Genomic DNA, 14,607 nt, shown 5'->3' on the forward strand with positions numbered 1-14,607 from the left:
GAAGAACCACAGGGACAGGGCCCAGGCCTAACTTTGGATACTAGCACTGTTGTTCTTCCCATGGGATCCCACCTACCCCATGTTCTCCCTCCATTTATAATAATAATACTAATAATTTATTATTTGTACCCTGCCCATCTGGCTGGGCTTCCAACAAAGATTAAAAACACATTAAAATGTCACACATTAAAAACTTCCCTGAAGAGGGCTGCCTTCAGATGTCTTCTAAATGTCAGGTAGTTGTTTATCTCTTTGACATCTGATGGGCGGGCACCACTACCAAGAAGGCCCTTTGCCTGGTTCCCTGTAACCTCACTTCTCTCAGTGAGGGAACCGCCAGAAGGCCCTTGGAGCTGGACCTCAGTGTCTGGGCAGAACTGTGGGGGTGGAGAGGCTCCTTCAGGTACACTGGACCGAGGCCATTTCTCCCTCTATTGTTCATTTATATAAAATCTGGTACCTTTGTAGGGCTGGTGTGGCAATTAGTGTTATTGGAGAAATTTATGCAGCAAAACAGGCTATGCAGGCTCAATGATGAAAACCAACAACACTTGCTAGAAGGGTTATACCAGGAGACCACTGGTCTCTCAGCTCCATTATTGGACTGATTGGAGACACTGACTCAGGACCGCTAAGGTCACCTTGGGCAATATCTAGCGATAGCCACATTGGGTCCTGCTTCCCACTGTGGATTTTGATGCTGACGTTCACTATGGAATTTGCGAACTGGGTGTTGTGCTCGTGTTTTATCAGTGTTAGAGATGTAAGGGAGGGAAAACCCTTTTCAAAAACAAAACCCCGTATTTCCTGGATTACAGCAGGGGTAGGCTGCAGCACTTATGATATAATGCATATCGTAATGTCTTCTTAGGGGACGTGGCTGACGCTGTGGATTAAACCACAGAGCCTAGGTCTTGCCGATCAGAAGGTCGGCAGTTCGAATCCCCATGACGGGGTGAGCTCCCGTTGCTCGGTCCCTGCTCCTGCCAACCTAGCAGTTCGAAAGCACGTCAAGTGCAAGTTGATAAATAGGTACTGCTCCAGCGGGAAGGGAAACGGCGTTTTCGTGCGCTGCTCTGGTTCGCCAGAAGCGGCTTAGTCATGCTGGCCACATGACCCGGAAGCTGTACGCCGGCTCCCTCGGCCAGTAAAACGAGATGAGCGCCACAACCCCAGAGTCGTCCACGACTGGACCTAATGGTCAGGAGTCCCTTTACCTTTAACTTTTAATCTCTTCTTATCCTTCCATGATGCAATATGCTCCTCTTTTTACATGTCCAGCTGGAAAAGGATTAACAGAAGCTGCTCACCTCTGTTACCTGGTGGCAGATGTCCCCTTTGGCCACTACGGAGTCAAAACAGACCGCATGGTGTTGCTGGGCAGTAGCCAGAGGTGAGTGAGAACGGAAAGGTCCAACTTAATTAGCAGTGTTTGGCATTTCTGTAGCTCACTTCAAGCATTCAAAATGGCACATTAGCTCAGCATTCCAATGCTGCTCTGAAGCCAGCCAAGTTTCCTTCTCTGTTGCAGGCCAGGGGTTCAAAAACGGGAGAGCAGGTGTGTCCTTAAGCCCTTCCAGCGAGGGCATGGCTGTGAGATGAGACTAGCTATGGGCAAGGGGTGCAGACTGGCGAGGCAGAAGGACTTTGCTTGGCCTGCTCTTGCGCCTTTGCCTTGTGTCCCTTGATGTGCAATGTCATGTTGGGTACTGTATATGGCAAGCTGCTGCTTGAGGAGGCATCATCCGCTGTGCTCTTTTGCCAGGCTAACTGATTTTTACTGCATGGTGGCAACTGATATGATAATACAGTGGTACCTCTGGTTGCGAACGGGATCCGTTCCGGAGTCCCGCTTGCAACATGAAAAGCCCGCAACCTGAAGCGCAGTATCTGCACAGGTTCGTGGTGCGATTTGGCGCTTCTGCGCATGTACGAAGCATGATTTAGCGCTTCTGCGCATGCGCGAGCGGTGAAACCCAGAAGTAATGCTTTCTGGTACTTCCGGGTCGCCGCGGGACGCAACCTGAAAAAAGGTAACACGAAGCAAACGTAACATGAGGTATGACTGTAGAAGGGATGTAGGAACTGGCTCTAGCAATCCTTTTTTATAAAAAGAAAAGAAAAAAGAAAAGAATTTTTTCTGATAGGGTTGCGCGGGAGGGCTAGGGTTATGCATGTATAATTACAACACTATGCCTGTGCAAAGCTACACCTATTCATTATTTTCCAAGTTCCTGCCCCGAGGCCTAATGTGACATTTCCATCAATAGCCAGATATATGGGCTTGACACATATTGTGGAAATACCAGCTGTGGGCGTGGAGTGTAATGCCACAACCTGGCCACACGAGGTCACTGTACCTCTAAACTAATCTTAAGTTACGGGATGAACTAAAGCTCACTTTGCCCGCTGTGCAGTATTCAGGAGTCTTGGATGGGAAACTAGATTTACAGCATTTAGCTTCTTCCGAAGCTGAGAGATGGCATTTCAGTAGCCAACCAGCAAATCTTGAGATGCCTGTGGTCTCCTTGCCACCAACATTCCACAGCCGGACCAAAGTTACTCTCGCTGGAGTCAGAGTAGAACCAAAACGAAATTTTGTTGTTGTTTAGTCGTTTAGTCGTGTCCGCCTCTTTGTGACCCCCTGGCCCAGAGCAGGCCAGGCACTCCTGTCTTCCACTGCCTCCCGCAGTTTGGTCAGACTCATGCTGGTAGCTTCGAGAACACTGTCCAACCATCTCGTCCTCTGTCGTCCCCTTCTTGTGCCCTCTGTCTTTCCCAGCATCAGGGTGTTTTCCAGGGAGTCTTCTCTTCTCATGAGGTGGCCAAAGTATTGGAGCCTCAGCTTCAGGATCTGTCCTTCCAGTGAGCACTCAGGGCTGATTTCCTTCAGAATGGAGAGGTTTGTTCTTCTTGCAGTCCATGGGACTCTCAAGAGTCTCCTCCAGCACCAGAATTCAAAAGCACCAATTCTTTGGTGACCAGCCTTCTTTATGGTCCAGCTCTCACTTCCCTACATCACGACTGGGAAAATCATAGCTTTAACTATACAGACCTTTGTTGGCAAGCTGATGTCTCTGCTTTTTAAGATGCTGTCTAGGTTTGTCATTGCTTTTCTCCCAAGAAGCAGGCGTCTTTTAATTTCGTGGCTGCTGTTACCATCTGCAGTGATCATGGAGCCCAAGAAAGTAAAATCTCTTACTGCCTTCATTTCTTCCCCTTCTATTTGCCTGGAGGTGATGGGACCAGTGGCCATGATCTTCGTTTTTTTGATGTTGAGCTTCAAACCATAATAATAATAATAATAATTTATTAATTATACCCCGCACATCTGGCTGGGCCTCCCCAGCCACTCTCGGCGGCTTCCATATTTTGCGCTCTCCTCTTTCACCCTCAATAAAAGGTTCTTTAATTCCTCCTCACTTTCTGCCATCAAGGTTGTGTCATCTGCATATCTGAGGTTGTTGATATTTCTTCCGGCAATCTTAATTCCGGCTAGAGATTCATCCAGCCCAGCCTTTCGCATGATGAATTCTGCATATAAGTTAAATAAGCAGGGAGACAATATACAGCCTTGTCGTACTCCTTTCCCAATTTTGAACCAATCAGTTGTTCCATATCCAGTTCTAACTGTAGCTTCTTGTCCCACATAGAGATTTCTCAGGAGACAGATGAGGTGATCAGGCACTCCCATTTCTTTAAGAACTTGCCATAGTTTGCTGTGTTCGACACAGTCAAAGGCTTTTGCATAGTCAATGAAGCAGAAGTAGATGTCTTTCTGGAACTCTCTAGCTTTCTCCATAATCCAGCGCATGTTTGCAATTTGGTCTCTGGTTCCTCTGCCTCTTCTAAATCCAGCTTGCACTTCTGGGAGTTCTCGGTCCACATACTGCTTGAGCCTTCCTTGTAGAATTTTAAGCATAACCTTGCTAGCGTGTGAAATGAGTGCAATTGTGCGGTAGTTGCAGCATTCTTTGGCACTGCCCTTCTTTGGGATTGGGATGTAGACTGATCTTCTCCAATCCTCTGGCCACTGCTGAGTTTTCCAAACTTGCTGGCATATTGAGTGTAGCACCTTAACAGCATCATTGTTTAAAATTTTAAATAGTTCAGCTGGAATATCATCACTTCCACTGGCCTTGTTATTTGCAGTGCTTTCTAAGGCCCATTTGACTTCACTCTCCAGGATGTCTGGCTCAAGGTCAGCAACCACACTACCTGGGGTATACGAGACATCCATTTCTTTCTGGTATAATTCCTACAATATGCTTAAATTCAGTACCACCCCCTCCCTGAATCTGAACTCAACATTTGGCAATTTAACCTTCATTGCTATTGTGTGCCCTGTTTCTGATATTGTGAAACTGGTGTATGCACGATAGCGCTGACATTATTGCACGTCACCTGTCAAATCTTGTATTTGTTGAGTGAGACACATAAGTCACAGTTCAGTCCTGGCTTCTGCCACATGCCAGCTGCCACAGTGCAACCCTATGATTCTCTGTACAAGTGCTTCCACGACCAGTGAGACAGCCAGAGGTTTGGGTTTTCTGCGTCTTCTAAAGTGCCCCACTGAAGTCAGCTTCTTGTAAGGTGAGACATGCCGGCTGCAAACGATTTAGTCATTCACCTTAAGAGGCTCCGCTAAGGTTAAAAATCCAATTTAAAGAGCCAACAGTTCCACTTATGCTAATGGTGCTCTGGCTAGATAAAAAGGAAAGGATTTTAACGATTCATTTCACCTTTAAACCATTCGCTCCTTATTAGAATTACAGGTCTAAACAAGCCTTGCGTCTTGAAGCAACACAGGTAACTGACAACTGTGGTGCTGTTGAATGTAGCTCCTTCGGAATCAGGGCATTTGGTGGTGGTGATGGGGGACACAACAGTTCTCTAAAAGGAAATCTAATCGGACTTTCTGCCACCTCAAAGCTGAGCCTCAACTTCTATTGCCAGAGGGGATCCAGCAGCCGCCCAGCTGTTGTGGCACTCCCCACGTCCCATGCTGTGCTTTGTACTGGGATTAACTGGTTCAGCTACCTATGGCAACCCTTGGCTTGTAGGTTAGCTGCTTAGCATGGGAAATACATAACTTGGACGGAAAAGTTTCTAGTTGTAGTTTAACTAACTAGTCTGGAGCAGAACAAGGCAGCCGCACTTGCTTGGGGTATAAATAATAAATTATTATTTTTGCATTCTCTCAGAGAGTAGCTCCACGCTGACCTCTCAGCTCGAGGTCTGAGAGAGAAGTATGAGGAGAGAAATAATCTTGGTGTATATTTCAAACCCACACAAACAAACATCAGTTAGCGCCACCACATTTGAAGTAGAAATATATATATAAAATATAAAAAAATTGCCCAGTGGCACCTTAGAGACCAACTAAGTTTGTTCTTGGTATGAGCTTTCGTGTGCACGCACACTTCTTCAGTTACACTGAAAGTGTGCAAGAACAAACTTAGTTGGTCTCTAAGGTGTCAATGGACAATTTAAATTTTTTAATATATTTCTACTGCGTCAGACCAGAGCCTGGTGTTCTCTGGTCCATGGGGTCACGATGAGTTGGACACGACTAAATGACTAAACAACAACTGTGTCAGACCAACATGGCTACCTACCTGAATCTAGAACATTTGAAGTAGAACCATGGAGACTGTTGGACAAATGTCTCATAGTTCTGGGAAAGCTGTAAAAAGTTTGTTGAATGGGGCCTCTATGACTGCTGTGTAGTAAATGTGTTCTTAGTTGGAAAGGTTAGGATACAGCTCAGCTTGTATTAAGGCAAATGAAGTTTGTAGAGAGTGGGGAATGTAGAGAGGGGACCTGCAGACGTCCTAGACTGCCGTGTTGAGCTTCCTTCTGGTGTTAAGCTGATGCCATGCAGAGTTGCTGCTCTCCTTTCCTGTTCTTCCTCCTTTCTTATTTGACCCACCACGGGAGAGGAGGCATTTTGTGTGTCTCCGCTGAGATCAGCGAGCCTCTTTCTTGCCTTTCCAACATAGTTAAATAAAACTAGGAGCTCTTTACCATCAAACACATATTTGCTATGATAAACTTAGCTTTCTTATTTTCCATACTAAAGGCCTCCGTGTAATTGCTTCCAAGGTAAGCGTGTTCCTCCAAGGGATTTCAGTACAAAGTTCAGACTTTCGCCGACGCATATAAACTCTGAATGCTATCAGTGATGGGGAGCTCAAAGGGAGAAAACAAGGTTCTTTATTATCCCAGCCTTCCCTCTCCCTTGGTCTTCATTCCCTTTTTTCTCCAAGCAAACTCTATTATAGCAGAGAAGCCAAGTCTGGCTTGGTTCAGCAGGCACTGAAGGAAGGGAAGAAGGAAGGATTTAACCAGCAGAGCACTGGAGATTTTGAATTATGGTGCTGGAGGAGACTTTTGAGAGTCCCATGGACTGCAAGAGAGTCCATTCAATAAAGCGAGATGAGCGCCGCAACCCCAGAATCGGCCACGACTGGACCTAATGGTCAGGGGTCCCTTACCTTTACCTTACGATTCTATGATACTATGAGGAGTGGGAGACTTCTTTCCAAGCATCTGACTTGAAGCATTAAACCCCTCCCCCCTGCTTGGTATTTTGCACAACAACAGAAAGAAGCAGCCAATTTTAGCTGAGTGGTGTGGTGCCTTAAGACAGTGAAACCTCCTAGCTTAGAATTAGAAAAAGGAAATGCCCGTCTGCTTAGAGAAGGAAGAAAGTGTCAAGGACTCTGGTTCCTGCTAACTCTGCATTTACTAGGGCGAGGTGGTTTTTAAAATTGGTTTAATTAATAGATTTGTCAACCAGTGCTTTAGTTGATGGATTGATGATGAGGTTCTCAAATTGTTGTTGTTTTTGCTGTTATAATATTTTATTACTTATACCCCACCCATCTGGCTTGGCCTCCCCAGGCATTCTGGGAGGCTCCCAACAAAATATTAAAAACACAATAAACCGTGAAACATTAAAAACTTCCCTAAACAGGGCTGCTTTCAGATGTTTCCTAAAAGTCAGGTAGTTGTTCATTTCCTTGACATCTGATGGGAGGGCGTTCCACAGGGTGGGGGCCACCACCGAGAAGGCCCTCTGCCTGGAATGTGCTTGTGGACTCTTATTTCATACAACAAATCCTAACACGGATAAAATAAACAAAATAGTAAGCAAGCAAAAATAAAGAGTGAATAATTTAAGCGAGAGATGAAAGGTCTATGTATATCCAGCATGTAAGAATGACTGATGTATTTTATAGGCTGTCGTGCAAAATATTGGGACTAATGCTGTAATCTCTGGTTTTCAATCTTCTAGAAGCAAACTGGACAATTCCAAACTAGGACATCTGGGCATTATTTTGAGCAAAGGGGCAATAATCGTTATACAAGCATCTTGGTAGTAGGGGCAGCATAAAAGGACATGGTCTGTGGTCTATAGGAGAAGCCGTACCTTCTGCTTCGGCTGCTTCTGAACCAGGGAACAGAAAAGTAAAAACACATTCTCTGAGTCATGCAGACAAACTCCAATTAGCAAGGGCAAACTGGTGGGACTATAAGCCACAGAAACGTTTGTTTATTTTAAAGGTGTTTTTTTAAAATAAAGCTATTTTGGTTCTTGCGTCTTACTTTAGTAAGGAATGTAATGGAAGGTGGGTGGGAATTAAAAATGGTATTTCATTCTAGCAATGGCAACTAGCTTTGGTTTATTAAGTGTAGGTTGTGTGACATTTCCTTTCACTTATCCGAAGGGCTGATCTACTGAAGTTTCTGTAATTTGCAGATTTGTTTAAGCCTAGCTGATTAACCAGTTAATGGGTGGGTGAGTAATGAACTGAAATGAATTCAGTGGCTGCTGCCAGCTCCAGGCGTTGGAAGAAAGGCTTGCAGTGCGGCCTTTTCAATGTGCAGTCAGAAACGAATCCTGTTGGATTCAGTGTGTTAGGGATGGGGGCATGTGATGAAAAACTCCGCTAGACCAGAGGTTGGGTGATGCAGTGCCTGGGAAATCTACCAGAGTGCTCAGCTTTAGACTCCTTCTGATTGGCTGCAGGTATCACTAGCCAGAAAGGGATGCGGGTGGCGCTGTGGGTTAAACCACTGAGCCTAGGGCTTGCCGATCAGAAGGTCAGCAGTTTGAGTCCCCACGACGGGGTGAGTTCCCTGTTCCCTTGTTTTAACTTCCCTAAGTCTCCAAGTACTACAGTCCTCCCCTCCCCTGTTAAATAACCAACAGTTTAGCCAGTAGTTAATCAGAAATGAGTCCTGTTGGATTTGATGAGTTAGGGATTGGTGGAGAAATCCATTTTGGTTCTTGTTTAAAGACAAAATCTGCCTAGATCATAGGCGCCGACTCCATGGGGCCTGAGGGGGCCCGAGCCCCCTCAAAAATTCGTTTGGGGGGGCTCTGCCCCCCCATAATTTAAGAAAATTATTACCGTAAATTTCGCTCTATAACACGCAGATTTTTTTCTCCTAAAAAGTAAGGGGAAATGTCTGCGTGTTATTGAGCGAATGTGTGGTCCCTGCAGGGGCAAAAATAGGCAAAAATCAGGCAAAAATCAGATTGGGCGGGCGGGCGGAGGGAAGGTGGAAGCTGCTGCTTTCCTGCATTCTGCCTCAGGGTCTTACTGCCCACCCGCTTCTGTTGCTGCGTTTGCTCAAACTCAACAAAGAGCAGGGAATCTCCTGCCCTCCTGGCAAGCAGAGGGTTAAGGAAAGGATCGAGTCCTTCCTTCTAATTCTTTCCTAGTCACACTGCGTGCAGGCTCCAGCCCACCACCTCCTCCTCTCCGTGCTCTAGGGACTCGCAGGTGGGAGAGAGAGAGAGAGGGCTGGCTTGGGGGGGGGCTTTTGCTTTCCTTTCCTCCCCCCACCCCGTTAAACTCCTCCCCTGCATTCTTAGCCAGCTGCTTCTCCGCACACCCCTCTTGTGCTTCTTGTCCCTTCTGTGTTTTTCCTTCCCTCCCCATTTAAAACGTGGTTACAAAGCACGGATCCACATGGATCCTCAGGATTTTTGCATTGGGTCACTCCAAATTCACCATCAGATCACATTACATGTCCATGGCTACAGTCTGTACCAAAAAAATCACGCACCCACTGTTGCCTGGAGCTGCAATGGTGCAAAAACGTGGTTACAAAGCATGGATCCACAGGATCTTTGCACTGGGTCACTCCAAATTCACCATCAGATAACATAGCATGTCCATGGCTACAGCCTGCACCAAAAAAATCACGCACCCACTGTGGCCTGGGGCCACAATGGTGCAAAAACGTGGTTACAAAGCACGGATCCACATGGATCCTCGGGATTTTTGCATTGGGCTACTCCAAACTCACTGTCAGATATTAAAAATCTTTATAAAATAGAGAATTAAATACATACAGAATGTTAAATTTTCAGTTTTGAAATATTAGTACTAGTTTAGTACTGTATTTCTATATTACTATAGTACTGTATTAGTTATTTTCAAATACTTAAATATTTTTAGGGTGTAAGACCCAATTAAAGCCCGTTATTTACATACAGTATTACAGTATTTACATACAGTATTAGGCATACTGTATTAACTTTATTAACTGTATTAAAGCATTAACTTTGAGATATTATTTTTATTTAATGAACCCTCAGCCTTATTCAAAGTAAGCTTAAATTAGCTATTTCACTTATTAATCAAAGTGCTATTACTGTGCGACAGCAATATTTTATGTTTTATTCTTTTAACGATAGTTTAGGATTTATTTAAATATCATTTCAGTCTTTTCAGAGCTATATATTCACTGCTCTGTAATAGTCTATAAGCATAATTGTTACTGTAAATTAAATTAGCTTTTTACGAAAATACCGTGCGTGTTTATGTTTTGTTTCTTTTTTCAAAGCCAAAAAGTGTTTCAGTCTTGTCGAGTTTCCCGGAGTGTGGAGTTATAGAGAGTCAAGTTTCCGGGGTTCTAATGTTGATCATATGACTCTAAAATACTTTTTAAAAACTTTAAAACTCACTAATTTTCATCTAAAATTTAGAAAACTTCCCGGGGCAGGACCCCGGTATGGGCCCCCCCAATATTTTTTATAAGTCGGCGCCCCTGGCCTAGATTTGCACTTTTCAAAACTGAAACACAGCCATCCTTTGAAATTTGTGGTTTTCTGAATTTTCTAGTGCAGCTCTCCAGCCAAGTAACGTGTACAAAATGCGTATGCTAGGGTAAGCTTTCCATAAAAAATGTGTATATTAGTGAAAATAACATACAAAATGGGGGAAAATTACTTTTCACGAGGGCTTTTTTAAAAAAATCACCACAAAGTGACGTGGAAATGTGGAGAGCGGAAACTAAGTGGCTGCTTTAGAGAATGCTGTTCGCTTTCCATCCCTGACTCTCTGTCCGCTTCTTCCTTTCAGCCAGACCTTTGCCCAGTTTGCCAGGACAGAGGGCATCCACAGGACAGAGATCTTTGAGTACTGCCAGTTGTTGAGGAGTCCCCAGGCTTTCATTCCCTCCTTCCAGGTAACAGATGCCCTTGGAGCTCATTGAAGTTTAATGGGTAATCTCTGAAAATGCTTTTTAAACAAGAGCTCTCAGGTCTTGAGCCTTGTCAGGGTTAACAAAGCTTCCCCTAGGGGATGGGCTATAGGGACCACCTGCACCCCATGCTTAAAGTTCTTGGTTCTGTCCCCAGCGACTTCCATTTGGAGGGACCAGGAGGTGTCTTTGGGTGGGTTGCTGCCCATAGGAAGTGTGGGCTAATGATCTAGCCCAGAGCTTTCCAAACTGTGTGCTGCGACACATTAGTGTGTCAGCTGCAATGTGTAGGTGTGTCGCACAAATGCTCCCCCTGGAAAGGGGTCAGTTTAACCTCTGGTTTGCTAATACAGTGGTACCTCTGGTTAAGAACTTAATTCGTTCCGGAGGTCCTGAAACTGTTCTTAACCTGAAGCACCACTTTAGCTAATGGGGCCTCCCACTGCCGCCACACGATTTCTGTTCTCATCTTGAAGCAAAGTTCTTAACTTGTGGTGCTATTTCTGGGTTAGCGGAGTCTGTAACCTGAAGCATATATAACCTGAAGCGTATGTAACCCGAGGTACCACTGTAAAATGGAATGACTGTGTCGCAAAATGATTCATGTCTTAAAAAGTGTGTCGCCAACATGAGAAGTTTGGAAAGCTCTGCTCTAACCTGACGTAAGGCCAGTTTAGGATATTGATCTGTACTTGGCCAAAGTTGCACTTTGAGACTTCTCGCACCTTTGAGCTTTTCCTGTGCTATCAGTGTGCGATCATTGTTAACGTGGAATGTGAAGCAGGGGAGAGGCGTTTGTTATGTGAATGAGCATCCTGTACAATAGCCATTGCAATCTGAATCAAGCAAATTCCATTTAGCACACTTAGCAGGTGCTATGCTCCTACCTTTCTCCCCACCCCTTATTATCTGGGTTAGCTGTTATGGGGTGGGGGTCAATGTTAATCTCCATTCTTGCCTCCCATAACTGGCAGGGTTTGGGGGAGTAACGCCGAAGAACAAAGTTGCTTTGTAGCAGGCCTGGCCCTGGTATACAACCGGATTCAGCTTGTAGGATGAGTGCAATACATCATTACTAGGCCGAAGCCTCATTTGTGGAAGTGCCCTTTAAAAAGCATGATTAAAATAGTAAAATAGTCCTGTCTATCGCAAGGGCAGGAGAAATCGAGCCTCTTTGCCTGGCCTTTGGCAGGATTTTAAAGGACCCAAGGATGCTTGATGCTCAATCACATATAATTTCCCCCTGACATTTTCGGCAGATCAAAAGCCGCTGTGGAAGCTGCAATCTTGAGTAGAGGATGAGTGATTGGGGTCGGGAATGGGGAGAGAGGGGCTGCTTTATTCTTCACCTCTGGCCATTTTATCTGCTCCATATCACACTCACACCCCCGGCAGCTGCCTTCTGTGGTAGCTGAATCAAGCAAACGGAATCCATAAAGTGAATTTGCCTTGGCAAATTTTGCTGAGTTATTGTTGTTGTTGTTTAGTCGTTTAGTCGTGTCCGACTCTTCGTGACCCCATGGACCAGAGCACGCCAGGCACTCCTGTCTTCCACTGCCTCCCACAGTTTGGTCAAACTCATGCTGGTAGCTTTGAGAACACTATCCAACCATCTCGTCCTCTGTCGTCCCCTTCTTCTTGTGCCCTCCATCTTTCCCAACATCAGGGTCTTTTCCAGGGAGTCTTCTCTTCTCCTGAGGTGACCAAAGTCTTGGAGCCTCAGCTCCAGGATCTGTCCTTCCAGTGAGCACTCAGGGCTGATTTCCTTCAGAATGGATCGGTTTGTTCTTCTTGCAGTCCATGGGACTCTCAAGAGTCTCCTCCAGCACCAGAATTCAAAAGCATCAATTCTTTGGCGATCTGCCTTCTTTATGGTCCAGCTCTCACTTCCATACATCACTACTGGGAAAACCATAGCTTTTACTATATGGACCTTTGTTGGCAAGGTGATGTCTCTACTTTTTAAGATGCTGTGCTGAGTTATTAAAAGGTAAAGGTACCCCTGCCCGTACGGGCCAGTCTTGACAGACTCTGGGGTTGTGCGCCCATCTCACTTAAGAGGCCAGGGGCCAGCGCTGTCCGGAGACACTTCCGGGTCACGTGGCCAGCGTGACATCGCTGCTCTGGCGAGCCAGAGCCGCACACGGAAACGCCGTTTACCTTCCCGCTGGTAAGCGGTCCCTATTTATCTACTTGCACCCGGAGGTGCTTTCGAACTGCTAGGTTGGCAGGCGCTGGGACCGAGCAGCGGGAGCGCACCCCGCCGCAGGGATTCGAACCGCCGACCTTTCGATCGGCAAGTCCTAGGCGCTGAGGCTTTAACCCACAGCGCCACCTGCTGAGTTATTAAGAGATAGTAAATAAGGGTTTATAGACCAGACTTCACCCAGGCTGAAGCCCCTTCCTCTAGCTTAGTGTGACGTGCAAAACAGGTTTTTAAGAGGGATCTGCCTTTCTATTGTTGCCCAGTCTCCAAGCCCTGCAGGATTCCAGGAGCTTACCCAGGATTCAGTTCCCTTGAAATAAGGCACAGGAGAGACTGTGGTGTCTTTATGATATATGGTTTCTTTACACATTTAAGCAACCTGAGCCCCCAGTGAAGGGCCTCACAGCATTGGCATCCCAAGTGGATCTTCTCCCATCTCTGCAGCCTTGGATTCCAACAGAATCCAAAGCATAGGTCTGTCTCCCAGCCTGCAGCCTGCCAGCTTCCAACTTATAGCTCACATAACTCAACTCTCAACTGGCTTTTGGCTTTCTAACTCCCAGTGTGTTGAGGGAGGAAGGCCTAACCATCTGATATCTGGCACAGAGCCACTTCCTTTGTTACCTTAATGACCCATACTTAAAGGGCCATTACTTCACCAGGAAGCTAGACTGGCTATTCCAGGAATTGAATTCATGCCAAATCCATGAAGTGGGCCCAAGCCTCTGCTCCCCACCCTGAACTCATAGCGCTATCTTCAGGTTGAAAGAGAAGAGTTTTCTTGTTCCACAGCTGTCTCCTAGCCAGTACGCTACAGCTAACTTTACTGTAAACACTTTAAAAGAACTTAACATCATGTAAGCCGGCCTTCAGGTGCATGAGCTGTTTTGATGAGGTCTGCCCCAAATATCAATCCTGCCACTTTTGCGGGACTGCTGCTCTCCTGCAAAAGTGGAAAGAGGGTTATCTGATTACTTTTCAGTGGCTCAGCTCCCCACAAGCAACCTGAACAGAGTGCCCCCAAATGCTTCTCATTCCTCCTCTCCCCCTGCAATCTGTATAAGCCCCCCCCATTGTCTTTTGCAGGTTTACAAGCTGATCTATGCCTCTCGCCTGGTGGACTGCGGCCTCCCTGCCCAGGCCCTGCATTACTGCGAAGCGGCAGCGGCAGCGCTTCTTGCTCAGAAGCAGAACACGTACCCTGTCCTCCTGGAGCAAGTGATCAAGGTGGGCTTTGGGTTATGAGGAAAAGCCATGCACTTCATGTCACAAGAGGCTCGCATGGGTAGGCAAACTAAGGCCCAGGGGCCGGATCTAGCCCAACTGCCTTCTCAGTCCGGCCCGTGGATGGTCCAGGAATCAGAAGAATGTGCCTTCTATTTAAAATGCATCTCTAGGTTATTTGTGGGGAATAGGAGTTCATTCTTCTTCTTTTTTTTCAACATATAGTCCGGCCCCCCACAAGGTCTGAGGGACAGTGGACTGGCCCCCTGCTGAAAAAGTTTGCTGACCCCTGCGAGAGAGCTTGATCCTTATTCCAAACTGGTGATGAACTGGCAAGATGAATGCTCATATTCAAGAGGGACCAGCTCTTTCCACAGCGAGCTAGACATAAATAAATAAATAATTTTTATTTATACCCCGCCCTTCCCGGTTCGGAAAACTGGGCTCAGGGCGGCTAACAACAATATTAAAACACTTAATTGATGCTACAAAAAACAAACAAACAAAAAACCCAGCATAAAATACAGTATAAAGCGTAAATAACAATAAAATCAAGACATGCCCCATCCTTCAGGATCCCAAGTGTCATAGTGTTAGAATTGATTTATTCATGTATAAATTTACCTCCACAGTGGAGTTTTCTTTTGAAGTGTGACACAGCCTCCACTGGTTTC

At 45.8% G+C, this 14,607-nt stretch overlaps 1 protein-coding gene across 4 annotated transcripts in view; it reads left to right on the forward strand.

The window, feature by feature from the left end:
• SEC16B (SEC16 homolog B, endoplasmic reticulum export factor) overlaps nucleotides 1-14,607 on the forward strand; it is a 52,475-nt gene that overhangs the window by 17,370 nt on the left and 20,498 nt on the right. For all 4 annotated transcript variants that reach the window (XM_083743808.1, XM_083743809.1, XM_083743810.1 and 1 more), the window contains 3 exons: nucleotides 1,282-1,393; nucleotides 10,383-10,488; nucleotides 13,796-13,936. In XM_083743808.1, the coding sequence (XP_083599934.1) occupies nucleotides 1,282-1,393; nucleotides 10,383-10,488; nucleotides 13,796-13,936 (359 nt within the window). The remainder of the gene's footprint in view (nucleotides 1-1,281; nucleotides 1,394-10,382; nucleotides 10,489-13,795; nucleotides 13,937-14,607) is intronic.

This window comes from Podarcis gaigeae (assembly GCF_964106915.1).
Source record: "Podarcis gaigeae genome assembly, chromosome: 6".
NCBI lineage: Eukaryota > Metazoa > Chordata > Lepidosauria > Squamata > Lacertidae > Podarcis > Podarcis gaigeae.